Source organism: Mus caroli, chromosome 16 (genome assembly GCF_900094665.2).
Source record: "Mus caroli chromosome 16, CAROLI_EIJ_v1.1, whole genome shotgun sequence".
NCBI classification, from domain to species: domain Eukaryota; kingdom Metazoa; phylum Chordata; class Mammalia; order Rodentia; family Muridae; genus Mus; species Mus caroli.
Genome location: NC_034585.1, coordinates 10,091,933 through 10,108,956, shown reverse-complemented (window position 1 = coordinate 10,108,956; position 17,024 = coordinate 10,091,933). Strand labels below are relative to the sequence as shown.

At 41.1% G+C, this 17,024-nt stretch overlaps 1 protein-coding gene across 1 annotated transcript in view; it reads left to right on the top strand.

The window, feature by feature from the left end:
• Positions 1 to 17,024, top strand: part of Parn (poly(A)-specific ribonuclease) — a 129,997-nt gene that overhangs the window by 51,935 nt on the left and 61,038 nt on the right. The window contains exons 19-21 of the mRNA XM_021185317.1: positions 2,248 to 2,303; positions 3,346 to 3,432; positions 6,552 to 6,626. Of these exons, the coding sequence (XP_021040976.1) occupies positions 2,248 to 2,303; positions 3,346 to 3,432; positions 6,552 to 6,626 (218 nt within the window). The remainder of the gene's footprint in view (positions 1 to 2,247; positions 2,304 to 3,345; positions 3,433 to 6,551; positions 6,627 to 17,024) is intronic.

Below are 17,024 nucleotides of genomic sequence, written 5' to 3'. Positions count from 1 at the left end.
TATTATGTTTATTTCCCAGCCAATAATCCAATTATATAATCTGACACGTTTCATCTTTGCTGCTCTTAACCCCAATTAGCCAACCAACATGGCCGTTATTTTAAGATTCTTACCCCATGCAAGCTTCTTCTCTCTCCATCTTCTTTTTTCCCACCTCATGGTTCTCCAGCTCTAAGCCTGGGAACCCTAAACTCTGCCTTTGTCTCCTCTGCCCAGCTCTTGGCTGTTGGTATCTTTATTTACCAATCAGGGATAACTTGAGGAGCAAGGTCACATACATAGCATTACCTGGGTCTACGTGTAATCTGTGGGAGCAACCAGTACTTAGCATAGCAAGAGATCAAACCTCAATCCATGATGTGTTATGTGAGTGTTTGCCACAGCGTGTTGTGAAGCTCATCTTTGTGCTTCCACCTTTACATGGGTTTTGGAGAATCAGACTCAGGCCACCGGGCTTATATGGCAAACACATTTACCTGTCATGGCATCTCGTTGGTCTGAAGTAAATATTTTTGTTTTATTTTAATTTGACTTTCAGAATTGGGGAAACTATGTAAATCTACTAAAAGGAGAACTGAAAATTATACAAAGTGTGATACTTTCCCTGCCTTGACCCTGTGAAATGTGCCATGCTCTGGGTGGTAGGTATGCTGATAGCTGCTCAGTGATCTCAGGGCATGTTATGCTGTGGCTGTTTTATCACTTCCTCTCACTGTAGGAACATTGGTTCATTTGGGTGACATAGTTCCATAAGCACAGGAGTGGACTCTAGCCTATATTGGTGAGCTACACATACATTTGATTTCTTTGTTACAGGATTTGCTTAATTATCCTGGAGGCCCGCACAAACTCTCTAATGACTTTATTTTTTTTTAAAGTAACAGAGCAAAGTTGTTCAACCAATGGTTTGTCTGTGAGCTAATCATACCCTGCTTGCCTTTGAGTGCCTGGGAATAATGTTCCTTAATTGCAGGTCACTGAAGCCAAACTAATTGCTTGTTGAGCACTTAGACGCCTTTTTAATCAGCTGTATAATGGCTCCTCTAACAGAAGAACACAATATACTGTTATCCAAGCAGAGCTCATTAGTATCATTGCAGACACAACAGAAAGCCTGTTTTTGTTCATAATCTAGCTAATAAAAGGAAAGAAAGGAAAGACATCGCAGACAGATGTAATTAACAAGTACTATTTTAAGTGTGCCTTCAAATCCATTTCAGAAACTATACATAAAATGCTTGCTGTGCTTCATGTTTGTGTGATAGCCATGTGTGTGTGGGGCTGGACTAGGTGGCCAAGTCAGTGAGTGTACCTGTGTAGCAAGTGGAGGCCAGAGGAAGATACTGGAAATCCTTCTTCGTCAGTCTCCACCAGGTCCCCAGTGATCTCTACTCCCTTAGTGCTGTGCAGCCTTGCCTGGCTTTACCCATGGGTGCTAGGGATTTGAATTAGCTCCTCATGCTTGCACAGCAAATATTCTTACCCACGGAGCCATTTCCCTAGCCCTATAATGACTTTCTTTATCAAGGATTGTTTTGTTTTGTGCCTAAGATATGTTTTCCATGGCAATAATAATGTGATCGTTTGAGACAGCCAGTTGCTTCAGTCTATGGGGTCTACCCTACATCCAGTGACTTTGTAGTTTATTAAAATATAAGAAACAAAAATAAATGAATGTCATTCTCCCCTCACAAATATAACTGCACAGAAACCTTTTCGTATGTTGGTGAAGTTAGTCCTTGCTTTCTTGTTGTTTCTTTGGACTAACTAGTAGGACAGACTTCTTTCAACACTTCATTAATGATTTCATTAATCTAGTTGGCGTTATTGAGAAACTGAGTGCCAGAAACTGTTGTAGGTGTTGGAGATATCACAATTTATATTTTTATCTTTATAATATATATTTAGCTAAAAAGGAAAAAAAAAATCTCCAAAGTGAATTTTAAGAATTCTTTTTCTTTCTTTCTTTCTTTTTTTTTTTTTTTTTTTGTTTAGAAATAGAATAATGTAAACATATTTGTTACTTCGATATTGCTGTGACAAAATGCTATGACCTGGGAAGCTTAGAGAAGAAAGAATTTATTTAATTGGGCTAATAGTTTCAGAGGGTTAGCGTTCATAAGGTATTCAAACATATGAGGCTACTCATTCAAACAACCACAGTAGCAAGTAGCTTCTACTAACATTTTAATAGATGCTTTTTTTTTTTTTAAATTAGTTTGTGAACTATTTGTTTTCTTTTGGTAGGTTATTTCTTATGAGGGTCATGGATATTCCCTATTTAAACTTGGAAGGGCCAGACTGTAAGTATATTTTGATTTTCTCATTGTATCTATTGTTGTCAGAGTATGGTCTGAAAGGGATAACAGAAAAAGAGTGCTGACAAGACATTTTTTACTTAAAAATGAGCAGTTATTTATGGTTGGTAGAGATTGCATAATTAAAAGTTCATGAGACCTTGGGCCTTCATTAATCATGATTTATATTTTCCAAGCTATGATATATCTATATATCTATATCTCTCTATACTATACTCATAGTATATATTCATTCCCCCTGAAGTTGACTAATTTCCAATACATATTCCAATACATATATTTTAAAATATGCTATCTATGTTAGTAATTTGTTATATTCTGTTTTCTAGTTACTTACGTATATATTTCAATTTAGCAAATTGGTTTTTTTTTAAATTGTTATCAATCAAATTGTTGTGGATTACCTAACGTAAGAACAGCCTGCTACTGCCTGGGTGTGGCAGTGCACACCTGGATTTCAAGCCCTTGGGAACAGAGGTGGGATTACTGTGCCCTTTCATCAGCCTTGTCTACATAGTAGTAAGAATTCTACTGATTCTCTTAGTTATTTGCTAACCCTGAGACATCTGTGATAATTTCACAAGGTAGTGTGGGCTGGTTTAATGAAAGATTTTTTTTGTGCTTGCAAAGTGTGGTGGTGTATACTTTTAATCCTAACACCCTGTGGGCTAAGACAATCAAAAAAAAAATCCCTGCTTTGCTTTGGTTCCTTGCCAAAAGTCAACCTTGGTTGGTGTTCCCAGGAGCTTCCCACCTTGAGTTTTGAGACCCACTGTCCACCTGGAGCTCACTGGTTAGGTTAGACTGGTCAGCCAGAGAGGTCAAGGAGAAATCCCTCCTTGTTTTCCCCTCCCTGGCACTGGCATTTGGAACGTTCCCCCACATCTACCTGTTTTAGTGGGGCATTCTGGAGGTCAGACTCAGGTCTTGTCCCTGTGTGGCAAATGTCTTACAAACTGAGCTATTCCCTAGCCAATACTTTGACTACTTTTCGACTGCTGCCCTTTTGTCATGTTGTGTCTTGTAGTGCAGCCTAAGCGGGACCATGTTCTCCATGTGACCTTCCCTAAAGAGTGGAAAACCAGCGACCTGTACCAGCTCTTCAGCGCCTTCGGTGAGCAAAGAACCTGTGACAGTTGCTTTAAGGTTTGACTCGTCTTGGTGTATAGGTGGTTAGAAGTAGATCCTGTAAAAGACTTAAGTCCATATGCAGGGTGAATTTCAGTCTTGGACTTGTTATGTTCTAAAGTGATCTGAGGTGCATTGTATAGCCTTTGCTAGCAGAGCCCAAGAGAGCAGAGCATCATTATGAACCATCATTATGACTGCCCTTCCTGTGGACCAGGGAAAGCAAACCTAGACCAGTGGTAAATAAGTTTTAAGATTAAATAGAGAGAATGTCTCTTTTATATTGATAGACAATTTCTGCTTGAAATTAATCAGCAAACACAGATGTGTGAGCCGACCAAGTCTTCATATGTGCATAACATAGGCAGTTCCTCTCATGCTCATCAGGGCATGAAGTAGACCTGTGCACATGGCTTGGGAATGTCCAGGTTATCATTTTAACAAATGAAGTACTGAAGCTATTTATTCTCTTTGGAAATTATTAAATAAAGTGAAGGTGGTGAACTGGCCATGGTAATGATGCTTAGTAAATACTTGTATTTCCTCAAAAGATTTATTGTGTAGAGATGTAAGAAAATATTCATATGCTGATGAGATGGCTCAGTGTTTGCTGTGCAAGCTTTGTGATCTGTATTCAATCCCTCAAACCCATGTTTAAGTGTTAGAAGAGAACCAGTTCCACAAAGTTGTTCTCACCTCCACACGCATATGTGTGCTGTGCCTCCTGTAATACACATAATAGTGATTATCTTCAAGTTCCATTGCTGCAGTGAGACACTGTGACCAAAGCAATGCGGAGAGGAAGGGGACATTTGCCTTATGCTTCTGTGTCGTAGTCCATCACTGAAGGAAGTCAGGACAGGAGCTCAAACAAGCAGAAACCTGGAGTCAGGAGCTGATGCAGACGCTGTGGAGGAGTGCTGCTTACTGGCTTGCTTAACAGGGCTTGCTCAGCCTGCTTTCTTATAGGATCCAGGACCATAAGCCCAGCCCACTGAAAATAGGCCTCGTGCTTCCCCCATCAATCACTAATTAAGAAAATGTCCTAGTCTGGCAGTGGTGGCACACGCCTTTAATCCTAGCATTTGGGAGGCAAAGGCAGGCAGATTTCTGAGTTCAAGACCAGCCTGGTCTATAGAGCGAGTTCCAGGAGAGCTAGGGCTACATAGAGAAACCCTGTCTCAAACAAAAACAAAAACAAGAAAATGTCCTATGGGATTTTGGACAGCCTGAACTGATGTAGGCAGTTTTTCTTCTCCCTCCCTCCCTCCCTCCCTTCCCTTCCCTTCCCTTCCTCCCTTCCCTTCCCTTCTTTCTCTTTCTTTCCTTCCTTCCCTTCCTTCCTCTTTTTTTTTTTTTTTGGTTTTTCAAGACAGGGTTTCTCTGTATAGCCCTGACTGTCCTGGAACTCACTTTGTAGACCAGGCTGGCCTCAAACTCAGAAATCCGCCTGCCTCTGCCTCCCAAGTGCTGGGATTAAAGGCATGTGCCACCACTGCCTGGCTCCTTCCTCCTTTTTCTTTTTGTTTTTTTGAGGTAGGATTTTCTTTCTTTATGTAGTCCTGGTTGTTCTGGAACTCACTCTGTAGACCAGGCTAGCCTCCAAGTTAGAAATCCACCTGCTTCTGCCTCCCAAGTGCTGGAACTAAAGGTGTGCGCCACCATACCCAGCTCAGGCATTATTTTCTTAATTGAGGTTCCCTCATTTCAGACGACTTTAGCTTGTGTTAAGTTGATATGAAACCATCTAGCACAGTAATGAATAAAGCAATATACTTGAATTGTATATGCAGATGTATAGACCTTTAAGAAAATATTAAAATTGTAAACTATTAAAGTGTATTTTAATACTTAGATTAAAAGGAGTATATGGAATAGGATCTTGCATATGTAACACTTTTTTAAAAGCAACATAGAGAAATCAGATGGAAGTGAAGTAAGATGCATTTACCACTGGGTACTTCATTATGATTCATTGAAAAAAATCTATATGGTTGTTTTGTCTGCATTTCTGTTAGCACACATGTTAGCACCATGTGTGTGCAGTGCCCTGGAGGTCAGAAGAGAGCATCGGATCCCTTGATACTACAGTTGCAGACAGTTGTGAGCCTCTGTCCCTAGTTCTTTAGAAGAGCAGTCAGTGCTCTTACTGCAGAGCCATCCCTTCAGTCACACCACTATTTGACAGATGCTCTTTTTTGTTTTCTAAGCTTTCCTGTCTTTAAAAAATGAGTATACATTACCTCCTAACTTAAAAGAAACCTTGAATACCATAAGTGAAAGCAGGTATATTTCTAGAAAGTTATGCTGCACATACATCCTAGGGCTGGAATTCAGATCATCAGTCTTGGCAGTGAATGCAGTCACCCACTGAGTCATCTCACTGACCCTCTCCATCTGCCTTTTTAGTGCAAGGTCTCTTACTGAACCCACACCTCACCAATTTGGCTAGGCTGGCTGACCAGAGAATTCTAGGGATTTACATGCCCACCTCTCCAGCACTGTGTTTACAGGCATACTCAGCCGTGCTCACCTTTTTATGTGGGTGCTTGGATCAAATTAAGGTCTTTAAGGTCAAGCACTATACTGACTGAGTCCTCTCCCCATCCATATTTAGATTTTAAAACAAGTCAAAAAATTTCCTGGGTTTTTCTTCTTGAAAGTTTGCATGGGTGTTTGCGTGCATGCATGCGTGCAGAGGTATACTCTTATACCACTGGAGAGGCCAGAGGAGGAGGTGGAGCATCCTGCTGCGGCACTCTCCTTTTGCTGAACCTGAAGTTGTCACAGGCTGGCTAGCCAATGAGCTTCTGAGATCCTACTGTTTCCAGCCCCACAGTGCTAGAGTTACAGGCCTTTGAATAAGGTCCTCATGCTTTCATAGCAAGTGCCCTTTTATGCACGGAGCCACCTGCTAGCTGGTCTTGAAGTTTTAACAGGAACAAATAGTGGATTGAAAGGTTTGGGTAAGTTAGGTACTGCTGACGCTTCCAGCTTTAAACCAGCTCTTCATCCCCTAGACTCTGCTGAACTATGCCAGACTGTTTATTGTATGGTTTTCTAAATGCTCAGAGGCTCACTCTGTTTTTAATTCCCCATTAACAGGTAACATTCAGATATCCTGGATTGATGATACATCAGCCTTCGTTTCTCTCAGCCAGCCAGAACAAGTACAAATTGGTTAGTGTCCTAGACATCTGTTTTGTTTGTTAATGAGGTGGGGGTGGTCACCTTATGACAGCTGTGGTTTCAGGCAGCTAGCTGGCTCAATAGCATTTCTGCTTGTTTTATTTTTAGCTTGTCAGTGAAATAAAGAAAAAATTAGTAAGATGAGTTTTTGATTCATTAGTCTAAAGATACTTAAACTGTGGCTCAAAACGCCATGTAATATCATATAACTGAATATGCAGTTTGAAAATTTGGCAATAAAGAAAGGTTTTTGAGCATGCAATAATCAAACAATTCAAAATCAAGCACCAATGAACTGGAGGCAGCCTTCATTCTGAGCATACAGTATGTGTGTTCTGTGCTGTGCGTGCTCTCCTGTGATATAGCACCCTCATCAACTGCCTGAAACACTTCAGGTTCCAGGTTAGCCTGTGTTCTGACTACACTGTGCTAATGTACTTACAGTTCTCTGTTGACAGAGCAGAGTGGATTAATTATGGGAAGGAAGAGGTCCCATTTTGCTATTGTTGTTTGTCAGCACCTGGCACATTAATATAGCTTCGGGTTGTATAGTGCTAGACAGGCACATCTATCTCATTAGTATGTAAATTGCTTTTCTCTTAACAAATAACAAAATTATATGTATATCAAAATGTTTGTTTTCTTTAAAGAAAGACTGTATTATATGGATCAGACTGGCCTTGAATTCATAGAAATTGCCTGCCTTTACTTCTCAAATGCTGGGATTAAAGACATGTATCACTATGTCTGGTTACTAAAGAATTAATTTAGTTTTTTTTAATGTTTCATTAGTAAACCTATTTAAAATCCCATGAAGTTGGCTCCCCTAAATCAGTAGGTTTGTGTGTGTGTCTGTTTTCAAATCAAATATATTTGAAAGTTTTAATTTATATTTTGGTTCTATAAGTGGACATTCTTTTTTTTTTTGGTTTTTCGAGACAGGGTTTCTCTGTATAGCCCTGGCTGTCCTGGAGCTCACTTTGTAGACCAGGCTGGCCTCGAACTCAGAAATCCACCTGCCTCTGCCTCTTCTCTCCTCTGCTTGGATTAAAGGCGTGCGCCACCATGCCTGGCTAAGTGAACATTCTTGAATGGAACTCTTCTGTAAGAATATTTTAAAAATAAAAATTTGCCAATTATCAGATCTACACAAATCCTTACACAAAGGTTTTCTGTGTAATCCTCAGTAATGCAACCCTTTATAAGTATTCCAATCTTACTGTTGATCTTCAATCTGTTCCTTAATAATAAGCTACAAAAATTGTATGTGGCACATTCATTAAAAACTACAAACACTTGTACTGAAAAGAAGGCTGGGTACTGCAAGAGCTCTGGCGCTCCGGCTCAGGTGCTGTTAAGGCGCAGCACATCCTACATGTTCTGTAGTTTCTGTCAGTCACTTTCAAAGAGCACATAGCAAGCGAGGTGTCTCCTTACTAACTTCCCCTATTGAAAATTCTGTTGTTTGTAAAACTGGACCAATTATCACAGTGTATTATTTGCATCAGAATAGAATTTATATGAGATGAGTCTGTCAAACCAACCAGATCCTTACAAAGTCTGTGCCGTGGTCCTGCTTCAGCATCTAACAGAAACATTGCTGAAGAACTAAGCATCCTCAAGTGGATCCCAGTGTGGATCCCAGTGTGGATCCCGAGTTCCCGAGTGAGAAGTTGGAATGCATGTAAACCACGCTCAGCCGCTCTTTTGTGTTTATCAAAGGACCTATCACACCACCAGGAAATAACTTAGTTTTGCATGCTTATGTTAGTCAATCTTTTATGTACATCATTCATCTTCTGATTAGAAGCTGAAGTGTTTTGTTTTGAGTCAGGGTTTCTCTTTGTAGCCCTGGCTGTCCCTGTTGTGAGCTACCATGGGGTACTGGGAATGGGACCCAGGAGAGAAGCAATGCTTTTAACCACTCAGCCACCTCTCAGCTCATCTCTGTTGTGCATAGCCACTTACCTTGGCTCATGCAGTTCCTTGGGCAGCCTAGATTACACTAGGAGGAGTTTAAGAGAGCATTTGCTTTTATTCTGTTCTTTTCCTAGTGTGTTTTCTAAAATAAGTTTCAGGTATACTTTGAGAAACTGAGGTAGCAAGATTGAAGGAGGGAAGTGGGGTACCTTGTAGCCTTCGTTGGTCTGTTCATCTTGTACTTTTCCTGTTTAGCTGTAATTTATCCATGCCATTAAACTGATCTCAGATGCTCTGTTTACAAGCAAACTGAATGACAGTTCACTTACTTTTAAACAGGGCTCTGAAGGATGGATCACACCACATTTTTTGTTGATCCTTAAATAACTTTGGCATTAATTTTACTGCAGTTTTTCTTTAATGTTTGTTCATTCAATTTTTTTCTTTATTTTTATGTATATGAGTTTATTGCCTGTTTGTGAGTCTGTGTACGTCATACAGACTTAGCGCCTTTGGAGGCCAGAGGAGGGCATCAGGCTCCCTGGGACTGGAGTTGTAGATGTTTGTGAGCCATCTCATAGGTGTTGAGAGTTGAGTCTGGGTTCTCTTCAAGAGCAGCTTTTGTTGTTTGTTTTGTTGTTTTTTTTCTGTTTGGTTTTTAAAGACAGTTTCTCTGTGTAGCCCTGGCTGTTCTGGAACTCACTCTGTAGACCAGGCTGGCCTCAAACTCAAGAGATCTATCTATTTTTGCCTTCCCAAGTGCTGGGACTAAAGGCATGCTAACCACCACACCAGGCTTGTCTGTCCGCTTTTTATTTCAAGTGCCAAATACTAGCATAATGTAACTGATGCTATAAAGTTTTAAAACTTTGAACTTCTACATATGCAAATTCAGTTCCAAATAGTTTGATATTTCTTGTTTAATTTTTCACTATCTCAGGGATGCAGGCTGTGCTGTAGAAGTGAAAACTTAAGACTTTGGTGTTAGTACTACTCAACCATGTATGGTGTGTGATGCCAGCACGCTACCTAACCTAAGTTCTGTCCATATCTGTTTAGTAAGAATGACAGCACAGACTTGGGCTGTTGAGAACATATTTATAGCTGCATTTATTAGCTTGGTGATCTTGTATTCCAGCTACTCAATAGCAGTGATGTTTCAACGGGAGGTGTTCTTCAGAAAGGCATGAAACCAAAGGTCATGTCCGATGTGAATGTAAAGGATGCTGCGGTTGTATATTTTTCAGTTTTTGCTCTGGTATTTGCATCCATTTCCCCAGTCTTTTGACAGATGATTTAGAATACGAGAGTTCAGCTTATTAGAGCATGATGATGTCTTCAGTGGGGATCAGGTACCTGAGAGGGAGGCTGTAGAGAGGCTGTAGCATGAAAGAAAGGAAAGCAAGTACAACTCTGACCTGCAGTGTGGCTGCACCTGCTCTGCTCAGTGCTCTCCCCATCAGTGACCTGCAAACCCTGCAGTAGGAGCATCCAGACTTTTAGTTGACTGACTCGGGGGCTGATGGTAGTCTTTTGTCAGTATGTATCCCTGGAGAGTCACAATAACCTTTGGGTTGCAGGTTCCCAGTCTGACAGGATCATGAGTACAGTCCCTTCATAGGTGGCTGCAAAGATGCACCAAGGAAGCTGTGGCATTTACTTTTTCCTCCTAGATCAAGAAGATACTTTTCATTTTTATTCATTATTTATTATTTATATGATGATAGTAGGGACGGAGTTCAGGGTCTCCTGCATTTAAAGTAAATGTTCTACAGCTGAGTTATACATAAGACCCTTTGTAAGGTTTGTTTTGAGGCTGGGTCTTGATGTGTTTGGCTGGGCAGACGTTGATCGCATACTTTTCCTACCTTAGCCTCCAGAAGGGTATAGGTGTGTCATCTTTGAAAACGCTGTTGTCTCCTTTGCCTGCATTAGACAGTTCTTCACAGCGTTCTTGGCAGCTCCCCTATGCTGAGCGTCTGAGACTCCTTCTCTGGAGCTTATTCAGCTCTCCCCTCTGTCCTACCTTTCTGCCTCAGCTCAGTGGAACTGTCACCTTAGGCTGTTCGTTTCAGGCTTCCTTTGCAGAACTTTGCTAGGACATCGGCCCCAACCCTATGCCTACGAAGCCTTTTTTTCTTGGTGTTCTGTTACTCACATGAAGAGATGCTACACTTTAAAAGTGAGATTTTATCCACGTGGACTACAGGGCCCGTTGTATTTACAGTGGCCGACATTAGTTAGTACCTGGCTAGTATCATGTGATTGGAGCAATGACCTGGAAATTCCTTTTGTATTTCAAGGGTGAATCTCATGTCTAGTTTTATCTTTCTGATTTATTTCTAAAACTATATGGGTGCTTCATTGAAGGATGATTTGAAGTTTGTTTCTTGTAGTAGTATCCTAATGACGCCAAGGACCCTTGTATTGTATGTGAACATGTACAAAGTTCTGTTAATGTTGTCTTAAACAGCAGAAGCAGAAGCCTATCAGATCAATAATTAACAATGAAAAAATCATTAAATGCCTGTCTATATAGCAACTCATAATGGCTTCTTTGGCTCTGATACAAATTATTTTTTATTTACGTTCAAAGAGTTCCATTTAAGGTGACAACTGTCATTTTTTGTTTTGTTTGGCATTACTAATTCTAATCAATGTTTTAAAAGTTTTTTGGGGGGCCTGGAGTGTACTCATATACATTAAAAGGAAAATTAAAAGAGGCTTTTTAAAATTTATTTATAATGTGTATGAGTACACTGTAGCTATCTTCAGACACATCAGAAGAGGGCATCAGATCCTATTACAGATGGTTGTGAGCCACCATGTGGTTGCTGGGAATTGAACTCAGGACCTCTGGAAGAGCACTCAGTGCTCTTAACTGCTAAGCTGTGGATTAAATGGTGGCTTAGCACCAGGTGGGCTTTGGGCTCCACGGGACCCTGCTCTGGGGGTGGGGGAGCGCAGTCTGAGGTCCCTGAGTACTGCCGGAGTTGGCTCGGGGTTCCAGACCTGCACGAAGGCCAGGAACATCATGTTCTCAGACTCTTGGACACCCCAGATGCCTCTGGATGCTGCAGAAGAGCTGAGAACAGAGTAGGGGCCTGTGAGCTAATCTAGCCCAGGGCCAAAGGAGAAAAGAAGGGAGAGCTCTGGCTGGGTTTCTTGGGGACTAGATAGTCCTTGGCTTGTTTGGTGGTTGGCTTGGCTTGGTGAAGGCCATGGCTGGGAGCGCTGAGAGGCCCCCTGTGGAAGATTAGACGCAGCTCTTTAGACAGAAACCTGCTCTATTGCTTCCCACAGCAGATCCCAATGAGAAGACATAGTCCATGGTTTTAAAGCATTTATTGTCATGGCAGGAAGTTGATAAGTAAAACAGTATCCTGCTATCTCAGGGCGGTCCTGGGGTTAAATACCTTCTGCAGGGAGGAGTGTCAGGGAAGGGGAGTTTATTGACTAAGCCTTTTTTTGGGGGGAGGGGGTTCGAGACAGGGTTTCTCTGTATAGCCCTGACTGTCCTGGAATTCACTTTGTAGACCAGGCTGGCCTCGAACTCAGAAATCCTCCTGCCTCTGCCTCCTGAGTGCCCGGATTAAAGGCATGCACCAAGTTTTTCAGACCTTTAGGTACCTCATTAAAATGGAGATCTGTCTTGAGGCTATGTGCCTGTGGTCACATTTTCTACCTGTGGAGGGGCTTGGGGTGTTGCCCTTATGTGACTGATGGCCACAGAATTATGGCGAGCTGAGGCCTCATATCAGGGGTCTGGTGTCCAAGAGCATGGCAAAACGCCTGTCGTTCCTTGTAGGGCCACCTGCAGGGTTACCAGGGTTTCAAACCTAGCTCAACCAGAAACCAGGCTGCCTTTCACAGCCCCATACTGAGCTGTCTCTCCAGCCCCCCAGAAAGGCTTTTTTTGACCTCTTGGAAATGCATGTTCTCTTCTTATAGAAAACTATATGCTTAAAACCATATGTGCATGTGTGTGCACGTACCACTTTATTATTATTATCATTATTATTATTATTACTATTTTTAGTAGGGTCTCTCTCACGCTGTACGGGTACCTTACTGATTTGACTAGGCTGGCTGACCAGTGAGCTCTAGGGGTCCTCTTGCCTCTAGTTCTTGAGTGCTAGGTTTACAGGGAAGCACTTTCATGCCTGTTGTATATGGTGCTGGGCCCTGGACCCTGAGTTTCTTTAACAGCACCAGTGAAGTTTTCATGAGTTTGACTGCTAATATGTTAGCCATGCCTTGTTTGATTTTAGTGTATGCATGCTATTGGTGGAGCCTCAGGGCCTATGACATGTTTAGCACATGCTCTGTCGTTGAAGTACTTCTAGTTTCTTCTCTGTATTAACCTGTTGTACCTGGCAGAGTCTAATATACACTAAATCTTTGATGAGATTTGGGAAAGTTTCAGACTTTTTTCCCTAGTCCCTTGCTGTTATTCCCAGAATTCCTGTTACATGCACACAGACCTCTGTGGTGTTTTGTTTGGCTTCTTTTTTCTCTACCATCTTTCTGTTGTGAAGAATAGCTAATTTATTTCAGTATCCAGGCTCTTTAACTCATTATTTCATGACCATTATTTTTGTAATAAGGCAGTCTTAATAGGTTTTTTGATCTTGTACATTGATGCTGCTCATTTCGTGGCAGGGCTATTAAGTCGGCCATATGTGAAGTATGCCCATTGGATGTCATTGCTTAGCCTCACTCACTGTAAATTTACTCAACATGTGGTTGGGCAGAATCTCCACCACACAAACCCTGTTTCCTGACAAAGTGTAGTTTTTAAAATATTGTACTGAAAATGAAAAACACAGATTATACTGCTCGTTTCTATGCTTTTGTAACCAGGTCTTTTTGTCCCGGTCTTTGTCTTTGAGTGGGTTTGGAATTGTTTCTTACACACTGTGAATAGGCTCTTGTTGAGACTCTGGATTTGGTTGGATTCCTCAGAAGGGTGTTTATAGTTTTGTTTTAATTTCACAGACAGTCAGCTTCTTTGGGTTTATACCTGTGATGGGTGGTGGCTTAGATCGTAATGCAGACTATCAGTTTGCTGCACAAATGGGCAAGAATCCTCCAAAGACCCGGCAGATGGCTCTTTGGGAAGTCCTTGTATTGCTGTCTTGATGATCTGGGTTCAGATGTGGTTTGTCCTCTGACCTCTTTCTGTATATGTGCCATGGCCTGTGCACACTCTTACATACAAGCATGTGTGCACACAAACACAAAAATGTAAACAAATGCATATTAAACACAAGGCAGCCAGAGAATGGTTTGAGTCTACTTACTACTCTGGGCCCTTGTCTGGCTTCCTTTATGATAGAACCATGCTCACTCATGGTTGCACTTGGCACTACATGCTTTGCTTTCCTTTCCTTTTTCTTTCTTTCTTTCTTTTTTTTTTTTTTTTTTGGTTTGTTTTCTTTGTTTGTTTTGGTGTTTTGTTTTGTTTTGTTTTTCGAGACAGGAATTCACTCTGTAGACCAGGCTGGCCTTGAACTCAAATATCCTCCTGCCTCAGCCTCCCAAGTGCTAGGAATAAAGGGATGCGTGCCACCACTGTCCAGCTTATACTTTTCTTTTCTCTATTTTTTAATTAGATATTTTCTTTATTTACATTTCAAATGTTATCCCCTTTCCTAGTTTCCTCTCCAAAAATCCCCTATCCCCTCCTACCTCCCCCTGCTCCCCAACACACCCACTCCCGCTTCCTGACCCTGCCATTCCCTTATACTGGGGCATAGAACCTTCACAGGATGAAGAGCCTCTCCTCCCATTGATGACTGACTAGGCCATCCTCTGCTACATATGCAGCTAGAGCCATGAGTCCCACTATGTGTTTTCTTTGATTGGTGGTTTAGTCCCAGGGAGCTCTGGGGTTACTGGTTAGTTCATATTGTTGTTCCTCCTGTAGGGATGCAAACCCCTTCAGCTCCTATGGTAATTTCTCTCTAGCTCCTTCATTGGGGACCCTGTGCTCCATCCAATGGATGGCTGTGAGCATCCACTTCTATATTTGCCAGGCATTGGCAGAGTCTCTCAGGAGACAGCTATATCAGGGTCCTGTCAGAAAAATCTTGTTATCTAGTATCTGCCTAGTGTCTGGGTTTGGTAGTTATTTATGGGATGAATCCCCAGGTGGAGCAGTCTCTGGATGGCTACTCCTTCAGTCGCTGCTCTGAACTTTGTTTCTGTAACTCCTTCCATGGGTATTTTGTTCCCCCTTCAAAGAAGTGTCCACACTTTGGTCTTCCTCCTTCTTGAGTTTCATGTGTTTTACAAATTGTATCTTGAGTATTCTGAGCTTCTGGGCTAATATCCATTTATCAGTGAGTGCATATCATGTGTGTTCTTTTGTGATTGGGTTACCTCACTCAAGATGATATCCTCCAGATCCATCCATTTGCCTAAGAATTTCATGAATTCATTGTTTTTAATAGCTGAGTAGTATTTCATTGTGTAAATGTACCACATTTTCTGTATCCATTCCTCTGTTGAGGGACACCTGGATTCTTTCCAGCTTCTGGCTATTATAAATAAGGCTGCTATGAACATAGTGGAGCATGTGTCCTTATAACATGTTGGAGCATCTTCTGGGTATATGCCCAGGAGTGGTATTGCTGGATCTTCCAGTAGTCCTATGTCCAATTTTCTGAGGAACCGCCAAACTGATTTCCAGAGTGGTTGTACAAGTTTGCAATCCAACCAACAATGGAGGAGTGTTCCTCTTTCTCCACATCCTCGCCAGCATCTGCTGTCACCTGAATTTTTGATCTTAGCCATTCTGACTGGTGTGAGGTGGAACATCGTGGTGCGGAGCCTAGTGCGCACCACGATGTACAACGTCCACAAGCAGTATCTTCAAGGCTTTTCCTCACTTTCTTCTGTATGAGTTTTAGTGTCTCTGGTTTTATGTGGTGTTCCTTGATTCACTTAGACTTGAGCTTTGTACAAGGAGATGAGAATGGTTCAGTTTGCATTCTTCTACATGATAATCGCCAGTTGAGCTAGCACCATTTGTTGAAAATGCTGTCCTTTTTCCACTGGATGGTTTTAGCTCCTTTGTCAAAGATCAAGTGACCATAGGTGTGTGGGTTAATTTCTGGGTCTTCAATTCTATTCCATTGATTTACTTGTCTGTAGATGTACCAGTACCATGCAGTTTTTATCACAATTGCTCTGTAGTAAAGCTTGAGGTCTGGGATGGTGAATCCAGCAGAGGTTCTTTTATTGTTGAGAATAGTTTTTGCTATCCTAGGTTTTTTGTTATTCCAGATGAATTTGCAAATTGCCTTTTCTAACTCTGTGAAGAATTGAATTGGAATGTTGATGGTGATTGCACTGAATCTGTAGATTGCTTTCAGCAAGATAGCCATTTTTACTATATTAATCCTGCCAATATATGAGCATGGAAGATCTTTCCATCTTCTGAGATCTTTTTCAATTTCTTTCTTCAGAGATTTGAAGTACTTTTCATTCAGATCTTTCACTTCCTTAATTAGAGTCACATCAAGGTATTTTATATTATTTGTGAGAATTGTGAAGGGTGTTGTTTCCCTAATTTCTTTCTCAGTTTGTGTAGAGAAAGGCCACTGATTTGTTTGAGTTAATTTTATATCCAGCACCTTCACTAAAGTTGTTTATCAGGTTTAGGAGTTTTCTGGTGGAATTTTTGGGGTCATTTATATATGCTACCATATCATCTGCAAATAGTGATATTTTGACTTCTTCCTTTCCAATTTGTATCCCCTTGATCTCCTTTTGTTGTCTAGTTGCTCTGGCTAGGACTTTAAATACTGTACTGAATAGGTAGGGAGAAAGTGGGGAGCCTTGTCTAGTCCCTGATTTTAGTGGGATTGCTTCAAGTTTCTCTCCATTTAGTTTTATGTTGGCTACTGGTTTGCTGTATATTACTTTTATTATGTTCATGTGTGGGCCTTGAATTCCTCTTTCTAAGACTTTTATCATGAAGGGCTGTTGGATTTTGTTAAATGCTTTCTCAGCATCTAATGAGATGATCATGTGGTTTTTGTCTTTGAGTTTGTTTATATAGTGGATTACGTTGATGGATTTCCGTATATTAAACCATCCCCGGGTTGAAGCCTACTTGATTGTGATGGATCATCGTTTTGCTGTGTTCTTGGATTTGGTTTGTGAGAATTTTATTGAGTATTTTTACATCGATATTCATAAGGAAAATTGGTCTGAAGTTCTCTTTCTTTGTTGGGTCTTTGTATGGTTTACATATCAGAGTAATTGTGGCTTCATAGAATGAATTGGGTAGAGCACCTTCTGTTTCTATTTTGTGGAATAGTTTGAAGAGAATTGGCATTAGGTCTACTTGGAAGGTCTGATAGAACTCTGCACTAAACCCATCTGGTCCTGGGCTTTTCTTGGTTAGGAGACTATTAATGGCTGTTTCTATTTCTTTAGGGGATATGGGACTGTTTAGAT